The 11,932-nt window shown below is 39.4% G+C and overlaps 1 protein-coding gene across 1 annotated transcript in view; it reads left to right on the forward strand.

The window, feature by feature from the left end:
- Positions 1 to 221: 221 nt before the first annotated feature.
- The window catches only part of LOC107097525 (ankyrin repeat domain-containing protein 6-like), a 16,304-nt gene continuing 4,593 nt past the window's right edge, over positions 222 to 11,932 (forward strand). The window contains exons 1-6 of the mRNA XM_015394691.1: positions 222 to 317; positions 588 to 686; positions 4,824 to 4,928; positions 4,975 to 5,103; positions 5,649 to 5,747; positions 5,823 to 5,921. Coding sequence (XP_015250177.1) covers positions 222 to 317; positions 588 to 686; positions 4,824 to 4,928; positions 4,975 to 5,103; positions 5,649 to 5,747; positions 5,823 to 5,921 — 627 coding nt within the window. The remainder of the gene's footprint in view (positions 318 to 587; positions 687 to 4,823; positions 4,929 to 4,974; positions 5,104 to 5,648; positions 5,748 to 5,822; positions 5,922 to 11,932) is intronic.

Genomic DNA, 11,932 nt, shown 5'->3' on the forward strand with positions numbered 1-11,932 from the left:
CTTGAGATTAAGTTTAGTGAAGAACAATCAACCCGATTCAATTTTAGTCAGCAGGATGAAGAAGGATCAGTTTTGCACAGCAATCAGAGAAGTTTCTCAGGTTGCTGTGCAGCAGATTAGATCTGACAGAGAACAACATTGGATAATAGAAGCAGCAGCACAAACCTTGTTCCAGCAGCTGGTATTCATGGAAAGGTTTCATTCTGTTTCTGCTGACAGCCATGAATTTCTGCATGATGATGATGATGATGATAAAGATGAAGATGACAAAGGTGATGATGATGAAGATGATGATGGTTATCCCGTTGATGTTGACGGTAAAGTTGAAGATGATAGTTATGATGATAATGGCGATGATGGCAATTCTGATGATGATGATGATTAAGGTGGTGATGATGGTAAAAAGGACGATGCAGGATAAATATGATAAAAATGGCAAAAATTGTTAAAAATTAATAGAATGATCATCATCTTCATGGTGATGAAGATAATAAGGTGATAATAATAAAAGCAACTGGGATCATGAAATAAGTAAAGACTCAAATAATGATGCTTATGATGGCTGATGGTGATGAAATGACTCGTAGTTATCAGGGGCAGCAGTCTCGGGAGAGACACCTAGACTTCCCTCTATCCAGCTCCTCTGGGGGAAGCCCGAGGTGTTCCAGGGCCAGCAGTTCCCTAAGGTAAGCGTCTATCAGATGATGGTATTATTGTTAAAACAACAAAAATTACATTAATAAAGATTTTAAAAGAAAGCTGATGATGATGAGCACAACCATACCCACAAATAATCATATAAGTATGATGATAACATGGCAATATTACTATGATTATGTTAAATGCTGGTGATGATGTTGAAGATGATAAAGACAACAATGGTGAGGATGATGAAAATACCTGTAACAATAATATAGGAAATTATAAAGGACGAGAAGTATTACTGTGATGGCAGGATGCTGAAGATAGAGATGATGATGGTCATGGGAATGAGGATGATTTTATTAGCAATCATGATGGATAGTTGTGATAAAATTCAATAAATTTCAGTTTATTTATAGAGCGATAATTCACAACACGTTATCTCAAGGTACTCTACAATTCAACCAGATCATAGACTCAAATTGATTCAAAGTTTTTTATCTAAGGAAAACCAAGTGATTGCATCGACGCATTGACTCAAAGGCAATCCCACACACAAAGCATGCATTTAGCGACATTTAGTGACACTCCCATGTCAGAAGACGAGGATAGCATCACAGCCAAACAGGAACAGAGCAGATGAAGCTACTATGAGGAAAAAACAGAGAGAGCAGAATTAACTAACAAATTGGTGATAATATGATGACAAAGATGGTTATAATTATCGAGATATAATTGATTACAATGCACTGAGGATGATGGTGCTAATGAGGAAGATGCCTAATGAGAATTATAACTGTGATAACCGGGTGATGATGAAGATGGTGATAATGATGAAAATGCAATTATAAGGGCAGTGATAATGATGTCCATGATGATGACAACAACGATCATTACATCCTTGATCACAATGAAATCACCCTCACCATCTTCATCATTGTTGTAGTTATCTATGATAACAAATACAGCAATTGAGAGGATTTTAAACCGTAGCATTTTGAGATAAAAAATGTATGGTGCATTGCAGAAACACTCATTAGATAATGATAGAGCAGACGATCCTCTGATCTGTCGCCCCTCAAACTTTTCTTCCTGCTCAAAGATCCAACATCCTGCAGCATCTTTGTTGAATCCCATCAATCCCCAGCTGAGCCTCCAGCTGCATTTAGCCTCTGAGTGAGAAGCTGTTAGATTTCATGTGGGGCTTCAGTATTTAGATTTTCCGCATCTTCAGTGGAAATTCTCCAGTTGGTTCCTTTCTAACAGCTTGTCACAAAATTAACAAAAAGCTTCAGATGTTCTTTCTGCTGACTGACAGTGTCTGAGTGAAATTTATTCAAAACCTTTAGTATAGCCCCTATAACACGTTAAGAGGCTTGGGTTCAATAATAGATAGTGGAATCTATATGTGTAGTTACTCTGATCTTCAGCTTGGATATTTTCAGGGTTTTAAAGGTTTCCCTATCCCACATTAAAACCGGTGCAGGTCCCCCCCCTCCTTTAATCTGTCCTCCTCTGTAACAGCTGTCCTCGTCTCTACACATCTTCCTTTTAGTAAATGATCTGTCCGCTGCTGCTGCAGAGGCTGATCCTGATCCTCACCACGGAAAGCAGGGAGAGTTCTGAACGGCTAAGCTGGAGTTTTTAAAAACAGATGCTCATTTTTTTGTCGAGGAATCAGTTGCGACTGAGTCGGATCAGGTAAATCAGCTTCCTTTCACTTATTTTACTTTTTGGAATGATGAGCAGTTTAATAGTTTGAGCTTAATGGGTCACAGACAGAGAAGTAGAAAGAAACCATAAACAGTTTTTCAGATTAAAGTCAATGGTCTTTTCCCTAACAATTTAGATTATTAGTGCAATTTGATAATATTGCAAAAGAAAGCTGGTAAATGGTTTATTTTGACTCCTTTATGAAAATATTTTTGTACTTGTTTCTGATATTAAAGTGTCTGTTTTAGGGTTTATAAACAGCAGAGACAGTTGGTGAGGAAGTTTTTCAAACAGTTTGAACATAACATGCTACCTTCATGTCTAACTGCTGTATGTGATCTGTTTAAAAAAGAAGAAAAGCCATCAGATTGTTCCCTTTAACCACATTAATCTACACACAAACTGCACTGTGCATATTGCTGGAATCACAATAGATCGCCCTTTTGTTTTTTTGTCTGTTCTTCTTTGTATCGTCAACCCAAGAAGTATAATAATTAAAAAAATATGAAAAGTAATTCAGAAAACTGCAGGGAGATAATGAAATACAGATAACAGAGAGACAACAAAGCGATTACTCGTTTGAAACCATGTTTAGGATTAAAGACTCATTCCGACCATCAGATCTGAAATCCTTTATATCATCATGTAAAGGGGAACATTAAAAGATTCTAACATCATAAACCCAGGCAGTACAATAACGTTATGTTGCGGCTGTTTGACCATAAGCCTAGAGCATGACGCACAGACTAATATATAAAGGGTTTTTATACATGTCTTACTTCTTCACTTTTTAATACTCTTTGGTTGGTCCATGACACTGAGCTAAACTAGCTCCCTGAGATTACTTCTTTTTCTACCTCTTGCAGCTGGAGCAGCTCAATGGCAGCGTTCTGCAGGAGAAACACTATTGGATCTTCAGACATGGAAAACTTGGTGTGTACACTCAGTTCAGCCGAGGTGAGATCTTCTATTGGATGGCTTAAACCCAGTTAGTCACATATCAAAAACACAAAAAATGCAGAGGCTTCAGAAAACTGCATTGTACAAATCCACCTGACTTAAAGACTTTGTTTCTATGGCTACAGGAAGTAGAAGACCCATCAGTCATGAAAGACCTCTGTAGGTCTGGAGATGGTGAAGCTATTCAATTTAAGGTAAAGGATGTTAACCAGTTTCTGCATATATGTTTAGCAGTATCTGTTTGTAATAGTATATACAGATATGAGTATGTGTCCAGGTTTGAAGGGGTTAATAAATACATGACAAAATGCAGAGATGGAGAGATGTACGTGTGCAGGTATGCAACTATGCAGCTGTACAAATGTACAGGGGTACATCTATGAATAAATGAAGGAATTGATGAATTGATTAATTAATTGAATGAAATAAAGAATTAATAATTATATCTAAAAAGGTAGCAATGGTGCAGAAGTATCTTTTGCAACCTTTAAAAAATGTGCAGGTCTTTAAATTGGCAGATGCGTGGCTCTCCAAAAGTATTGGAGTACAGGTGTGCAAGCTAGACCATGCGTGATAAGTCGGCTGTAAATGTGTGCAGCATGTTAGGTGCAGGTTTAGTCTGTGTACATGTGCATCTGTTCAGGTTTTACAGATACATGAATTTAGGTTTGAATATGTCCAAGTGTGCAGTTACAGAAGAAGTGCAGTGCAGGTGTAGAGGTGAGAAAGTCAAATTGTGCAGGTAATGTATACAGCTTTACAGTAGTGAGGAGGATAGTGTCAGGGGTTTAGGCATGAAATACAGATGTAGGTGTTGTGTGCAGAAGTAATTCTGTTAATGAGTCACAACTTTGCAGGTGTACAGTTTTTTTGCAGGTAGAATGTTGTAGCACTTTAGATATGCAAAAGTCTGCAGGTGTGAAGTGTCACACAAATGTAGTTGTACAAGGGTGCATAAATGTCTGAAAATTTACTAGTATCCAGTTGCACATGTTTTAAGGTCTATATCAGTATAGGTGAGTGGTTATACAAATGTTCAGGTTAGCTTATATTCAGGTTCACAGGTGTGCAGAACTGCAGTAGTTAAGGTAGACATTAGGGGAGGTGTGACGGTGCACAGTTATGCAAATGTTAAGGAGTGAAGCTGTGATGGAGTAAATGTCTTTAAATTCTTAGCTTTGTAACATTACAGGTGTCAAAGTCTTCCAAGATAAATAGCCCTTTGAGCAATAAAAGTCTTCAAAATGTGCAGCATTTAAAATCCAAACATAAGTGATTATAGAAGGTGAAGAGATGGATAAGAACATTTTTGACAGGAAGCTGAACCATCCATTTATCCAGTCAAAATGAAAGTCATTAAAATTGCATGAAGACACACTTTTGGAAACATTTAGTCTCCAGAGACAAGAGTTGTATAACGTGAAATCATTGAAATGCATCAGGCTGGATTTAAAGATAACTAGTGCTTGGTGATGAGGGTCTGTTTTATACTTCTCTTTCTCCTTCAGGCCTCTGGGCATCAGACAGCACTTCACCGTAGTGCCATTGTGGGAAACAGTGAGACCATGGCTGCTCTGATAGCTGGAGGCTGTGCTCTGGACCTGCAGGATCCAGTAAGTTCTTATTAACAGTGTGTAGATCTACTGATCACGTTTCTTTATTCTGACTGCAACGTTCTGTGTGTTTGAGCTTGGAAACACAGCACTCCATGAGGTGTCCTGGCATGGATTCACTCAGTGCGTCAAACTGCTCGTTAAGGCCGGAGCTGACATGCAAGTCAAGAACAAGGTAATCAGAGGAAAAGCTTGTCTCAGCTGTTGTTCTCAATATCAGAGTGGAAAAAAATCTTTGACTGTGAGATTTTTACAACAAAGAAAAACAAAATTTCTGCTGTTGGTAGAGGAAAAAGCTGGAGAATGTGTCAGCATGGAGAATATAACTTTAATCAGAGTTTAGAAAATAACCTGTTTGTCTTAAATGTATTGAAATGATACCCCTGAAAGAAGTGGTTTTCCCATCACGACTCAAATCCAAACCCTGATTGTGTCCTAATGTTTACACTAAGTAAAGTCAGACCTTTAAAACTGTGACATTCTCCTCTTAAAGATTGCCCTCTGATTGGATCTGCAGAGAAACTATACTTTTCGGTAGTTCTTAAATTAACCTGACAATCAGCAGGAGTTTGTTCTGACAGAAATAAACCCACCAATCTTTCTCACTTATCCCCGCCCAGCCTGTCAGACCAACTCTGAAGTGATTTCTGATCACCACTTTAAGCAGGGACTGAAAAGATCCCCTGGGGTCCTCATTTCATTGTGTTCTGAATGTTTCAGGCAGGAAACACGGCGCTTCACCTGGCCTGTCAAAACGCACATGCTCCCACCGCTCAGCTTCTTCTGCTTGCAGGCTCGAATCCTGAAGCCAAAAACAAGGTGGGGGAAGAGGATCTGTAAACATTTCGCCAATACTCCAGTCTCAGGAAAACAGAACCTATGCTCCTGCTTCAGGTGGGTGATACCTGTCTGCATGTAGCTGCTCGTTACAACAACCTGAACCTGCTGAAGATCCTGCTGAGATCACAGTGCTGCTTGAATGAGACAAACCAGGTGAGTTTCAATTCCAAATGTTCCTTGACCAGTTTATCTATGAGTTTAACAGACCTTCGGATAAACTGAGTCACAGATATATACTGAGTCAGTTTCTGACATTTGCTGTAAGATGCGGAATATAAAACAGGGTAACCAGTAAGTATCAGACTTTCCCATGGAGTTACGAACTAGCTGCCTCTTAAGCCTGGAACCCTGAAGCGTTAAAAGGAGCTTTTCTTCAGCCTTGGATGAAAGTATTAAGGATGAGTTAGTGTGCAGAGAGAAGTCTAAAACTCTACAGGAACTAATCTCCCTTTAATTTCACATTGACAACAGATTTTGAGAGAGAACTTTGGCAAAACAATGGAATAATTAACCTCTTCCCCAATCTCACCCTTCAGATCTTTCAAAAACTTCTGACTCTTCTTGGCTAGATATAGATGAATTGGTGCAGATTGGCAATACCCAGTGGTTGAAAGTAACAAAGTACATTTACTTGATTACTGTACTTAAGTACTTTTTTTTAGTATCTTTCCTTTACCGGAGTACTTTTGTTTTGTTTGTTTGTTTGTTTGTTTGTTTGTTTGTTTGTTTTTTTGGGGGGGGGTCATAAAATGTAGGTTTTTGCAAAAGAAGAACTGAAATACACAATTATGGATACAATTCAGAGACAGTTGAACCCCAGACTCTCTCACTGGACCTCCTATGCAGAGCATTGTATTAACAGAACATGACACATGGTTACAAACAGAGTATTGTTCTGACAGAACAATTGATAAGTTCATAAAGACAGAATGCTCCATCAGAATGACAAGGCAGGATGGTCTCCTGACAGAATCATGAGACAGGAGTGGAGCATCCCCTCGCAAAAACGTTTCAAAAGCACACATTAATTTTATAATCATCATTGAATAAACCTAAAAATAACTTTCTACTCTACTCCATTTCGAGGAAGCTGCTAGTTACTTGTTACTTTTGGCTCAACTTAGCTTTGTATTCCAGTGTTGCTGTTTTTCTTTCTTGAGATGCAATTTTCAACATGACAGAGAGCAGTTCTTTAGACTGAATTTGGACACCACTGTTTTAGAAATTTAATGACAATTCAAAAATATGCAAAACTCAGGGCAGATATCATTTGAAGTAAATTTTATCAAGCCGATAGTTGTTGCCATGTGTCAAAGTTGTTATGTAGGATGAGTTCTCACATTAGAGTTCTGGTGTCTCTGTGGTAAAGTAATGGACACAACCTTAAACCTCTATTCCATAGAGAAAGTTTGAGGAGACTTTCAAGACTTTCCTGTTTTTCTTTTTGGTTTGTTTCTAAATAAGAAATAATTACAAAATAGCTGTGTTTATTTTTTGTGACCTTTTTAAAGCAGAAGCTCTTCACAAGTGGTGTAGAATCTGTAGCAGGTGGTTCTACCCATCAATACATCAAGTGGTTTCTAAAAGTTACAATGTTCTTTAAAATTACTCTGAATATATTTCTAAAAGCATGTACTTTTGATACTTAAGTATTTTCAAATGTAAGTAGTTCAATACTTTAACTTGATTAGATGTCTGATCGAGAAACTTTTACTTGAAGTTGAGTAAGATTTCATTATGAGTATCAATACTTTAACTCAAGTACTACTACTGAGTACTTTGACCACCACTGTGCATATGTGTATGTCACCTGACGAACGACAACGTTGGATGAAAACCCTGCCTGTGTTATGATCTTGGCACTGATGACTGGATTATTGTTTATTTCCTCCACCTGCCTAGCTCAGCCCTGTTTTCATTATCACTCATCAGATACACCTGTACCAATTCCTACTTAAACTGCTTGGTCCCAGCCATCAGTACCAGATTATTCAAGCCATAGGTGAGGGTTCTCTAGTGTACCAAGCTTGTTTATTCTGATTGCCTGATCAGAACTAGTTTCTGCTTCTGGACTTCAGAGTTTGCCTACCACTGTTCTGATCTGAATCCAATGATCTTTCATTGGATTCTGCCTGCTCACGACCTTGAATCTGTCTCCTGACCCCGGCTTGGATTTCCCTATGGTACCTCTTTGGATCTCTGATCCCCTGTCCTGGACTTCTGCTTCCTCATGGACACCGGCTTTGGCTTCTCCTTCTAGAAACTCCTACTCTTCCTCGTCTGTTGGCTTCTGCTCTTCGGTCTGCTCTGCAACAACTTTGGCTTCGACTCCTGGAACCCTCTGGGAGGCATTCACTGCATGTGGTAGAAATCAAGCAAGTTGTGGCTCAGACTGAACTTTTTAACCAGGTTAGTGACTCAAATGCTCGCTATCATCCCCCGTGAGAGTTACGTGGTCACTAACCTGTTTTTCAGGAGATTCCAGCCATATGAACCACTGAACCAGTTCATGTCTGGGCTCTAGATGGAAGTCCTCTGCATGTAAACATACACCAAATGGAACCAATAAAACTTCTTGTGTCAGGCAATCATACTGAAGAAGGTGTTTTTTTCCAACTCTCTTCATTTTCCGATTTTTTTTATTTTACTTTTGGCTCACCCTTCAGTCTGTAAAACTGTCTACAACTGTCTGTGTCTGGAGTCTTAAATTCTAAAAAACAGGAAACTGCAGTAGACCTCTCCCTGGTTCTGTCTGAGTATCATGAACTTTATCTGGTTTTCAGTAAGACTAAAGGTCTGAACACACTGGTTGCGTACAACTTTTTAATCTTCGATTATTTTTTCTTGTCACACTGAGTGTGAAGAGGTCCCAACAAGGCAGGGAGGGCAGTTCTGTGCAGATTATTTTCACTTCTGTCTTTGTGATATACACAAATTAAAACAATTCCCACATTTGACTTGGACAGATTTTGAAAAGTTATTGAAAAAAAGGATAAATACAAAAATAAAAGAAACACTGGTGCATTCTATAAAGCAAAGTCCCACTTAAGAAGTCTGTGCAGCATCTCAAACCAGAATAGATAGAGTATGTTCATATGCCTGTATTAAAAATATAATGATATCTACATTTAAAAAAAAGAAAAGCACAGCAATAAACGCTGTGGGACAGTTTATATGCTGACTGAGGCAGTGCAAGGTGATTCTCAGAGAGAGATCTGTGAAGTTTATTTAAGTTTTTCTTTTTTTTTCATAAACAGGTGAAGGACATACGCCACACTTACCTGCCCTGTCTGCCCCTCGTTAATTTGTTTTTTGTGAGGCTGAAAGAGGATCACTATTTTTCTATAGTCGTTTTTCTCCTGAAGTTTTTTTTCGAGGAAACTGATAAACTGCACTATCTGTCCCCTGTTGATCACTACTTTATCCGTTATCCTGAATTCCTACTTTATTTGGATATGATATTATTATTATTCTTTTTTTCATTCATTGTTTTTGCAAAGTCTGTCCCACTTACTATATTTGTGATGTGCAACTCTTAAACTTGACTCTTTCCCTGTTCCCCTTTTATTTTGTATTTTCCACCAAAGTGGATTTGTTTTACTTTGTAACCACATTTCTTTTCAAGTCAAACCCGTGAAATTGCAGCCGAATTGCTATATAGCCTGACTAAAAAAGACCTGGGGTCTATCTCAGTCAGCCCAGGCAAGCCCCATTGACTTTTAATGACCACTAAACGCCACAACCTCTCCGACACAATATTCTGTTGGATCGGATACTAAATCATATTCTGTGTGTTCTGGACTGAGTGAGCTTGTTTTGTCTTCTTAAATCCTATCAGACAGGGGTTCGAAATTTATATTCAGGGTCTCGAAGGAGTTTTGTACTTCTTTGGGGGCCAAGACTGCTCTAAGCTCTCAGCTTTTCATTCCCAAACAAATGGTCAATCCAAAGGCATGAACCAGGTGCTTGAGGCATCCCTCTGCTGCCTCTTTTGATCACACCCATTTTCATGGAGTACCCAGTTGCCTTGGGTAAAATACGCACATAACTGTCACACCTTCATTGCTACTGGTCTGTCTCCATTTGAGTCCTCCCAACTTCCCCTGTTTCCATCTAATAAGCAGGACGTTTTAGTTACCTCTGTCAAAAGCTGTATTCTGTGTAGCAGATGGATCTGAAACCTGATGGTTTCTGCCAAGAATTGGTCAATGAAAGTAAATCAACTTCTGGCCAATCGCAAAAGGATTCCTGCTCCCCAGTACGCGCCTGGACAATAGGTTTGGTTCTTAACTCGTGACATTAACCTAAAGGCTTATAACGGAAAACTCTCCCAGATTTATCAGTCCATTTGAAATCTAGTCACTGTTGTTCGCCTCAAGCTGCCAGACCATTTAAAGATTCATCCTGTTTTTCATGTCTCTCTGATCAAGCCTGTCCTATCTAGGATAATCTCTCTTCGCCAGATGATTATATATAATTGTATTCCAGTTAAAGACCTTAACCAGGAATATCCTTCTTGTTGAAGTTTGTCTTATTTTTCCACACAACCAGTGAATCTCAGAAAGTCTCTGATCTTCATGGAAAAGGTTTTACCTCTGTGCAGCAGTTCTCACTCTACTTCACCTGCCTGCCTGCTCTCCAGCACATCTCCAGGACCAAGGCTCTCGATTTTACTCTCATTCCCCTAGACCTCTAGAGTACAGTCTGCAAAGCATGCTAAATCAAACACCTAGAGATCCATGCTAATTCCCCTTTCAGTCAGACTTTCCCCCTCAGACCAACTAGAAAGTTCAACTTACTTCCTACGGTTCTCAGCTTCCAGATTCTTCTTGCTTTTTTTAAATAAAAAGTTAAAACTCATTAAGTCTGTTTGTGATTCTGCATGTGAGTTAAAAAACTACAAACCAACATAACTGTGTAATGGAGCTTATTGACTCTGCTTCTGACCCTGGCTTGAATATTTCTTATGCTGATTCTAATATCTACTTCTAAGCTGAAATTTGTATTTTATTCTGATTCTACTTATGATTCTTTAATTTGAGTCCATGGCTTGTAATTTTTTGAAAGCAATTATGGTTCTGATTGAACTTTTTTTGCTTCTAGTTTGGGTTCTGATGTATTTTTATTTATCTATTCTTGCATGACTCAAATATCCAATAATAGGGATGACACTGATGTAGGATGCAAAGCTTTGTCCTTCAACCGGATGGTTTGAACTTCTGCTCTGTCCATTTCAATAACTGTCTCCTCATATAGCTACAGTATGTCCCCATCATTGGTTGAATGTGATGTAAAGCAGTTGGAAGTTCCCTGGCTTGAAAAGGCACTATATAAATACAGGCCATTTACCAAATTCCTTTTCTGAATCTGACCATGGTTCTTATTCTATTTTCTAAGTCTGCTGCTCATTGTGATCACTCACATTGAGCAGCATAGTTTTAAATCTGGTCTCTGACTCTGATCATTCTTTTTACCCTGTTTCCTCACCCTTGTCACAATTCTTATGTTTGACTTTGAAACTGGTTCTGGTATTGGTGCAGATTCTGTAGCCTGATCCTGTCATGATGGGTTTCTGGATGCTAGCCCACATGCAGAACACACACTCGGAAACTGGGGAAAAAGTTCAAAGGTTTATTGGATAAAGAGAATAAACAGATCGGGGAGGGGGGGGTAATCAGGTCCAGGGGCTGGTCTCGACTGGTTTCTCTGTTCAAAGGTTTTGAGCTAAGCAGGCAGAAGGGGGAACCAGGAGGGTTCAGAGGCTGACGGCAGACTGAGGGCTCGGAGGAGGCTTGGCTAGGCTGGGGCTTGTAGATCTGCAGGTTTGGGTTTAGAGGCAGACGGCAGGCTGAGGGCTGAGCAACGGCAGGGCTCGACTTCAGACTTATCAGTGTTCTGATCCAGAGTTTCTTCCGATCCTCTTCTTGAGGGCGGGCAGGCAGGTTCAGACAGTTAGATTCTTCAGATGACCTCCTGAGGGCCGGCAGATTTCAGCAGAGAAACTCTTCCAGAGTTCCAGGGTTCAGTCAGGTTTCCTCCTAAGAAGCAGAGAAGACAAAAAAACTGATTAGGTTTAGGTTCTGGTTTCAGGGGAGTCAGAGAATCAGACAGGCTGGTTGGCTCAGGGTTGCTGTACCGTGACTGACTAAACACTCTGGCACCGG

This window comes from Cyprinodon variegatus, unplaced genomic scaffold (genome assembly GCF_000732505.1).
Source record: "Cyprinodon variegatus isolate N-32 unplaced genomic scaffold, C_variegatus-1.0 Scaffold704, whole genome shotgun sequence".
NCBI classification, from domain to species: domain Eukaryota; kingdom Metazoa; phylum Chordata; class Actinopteri; order Cyprinodontiformes; family Cyprinodontidae; genus Cyprinodon; species Cyprinodon variegatus.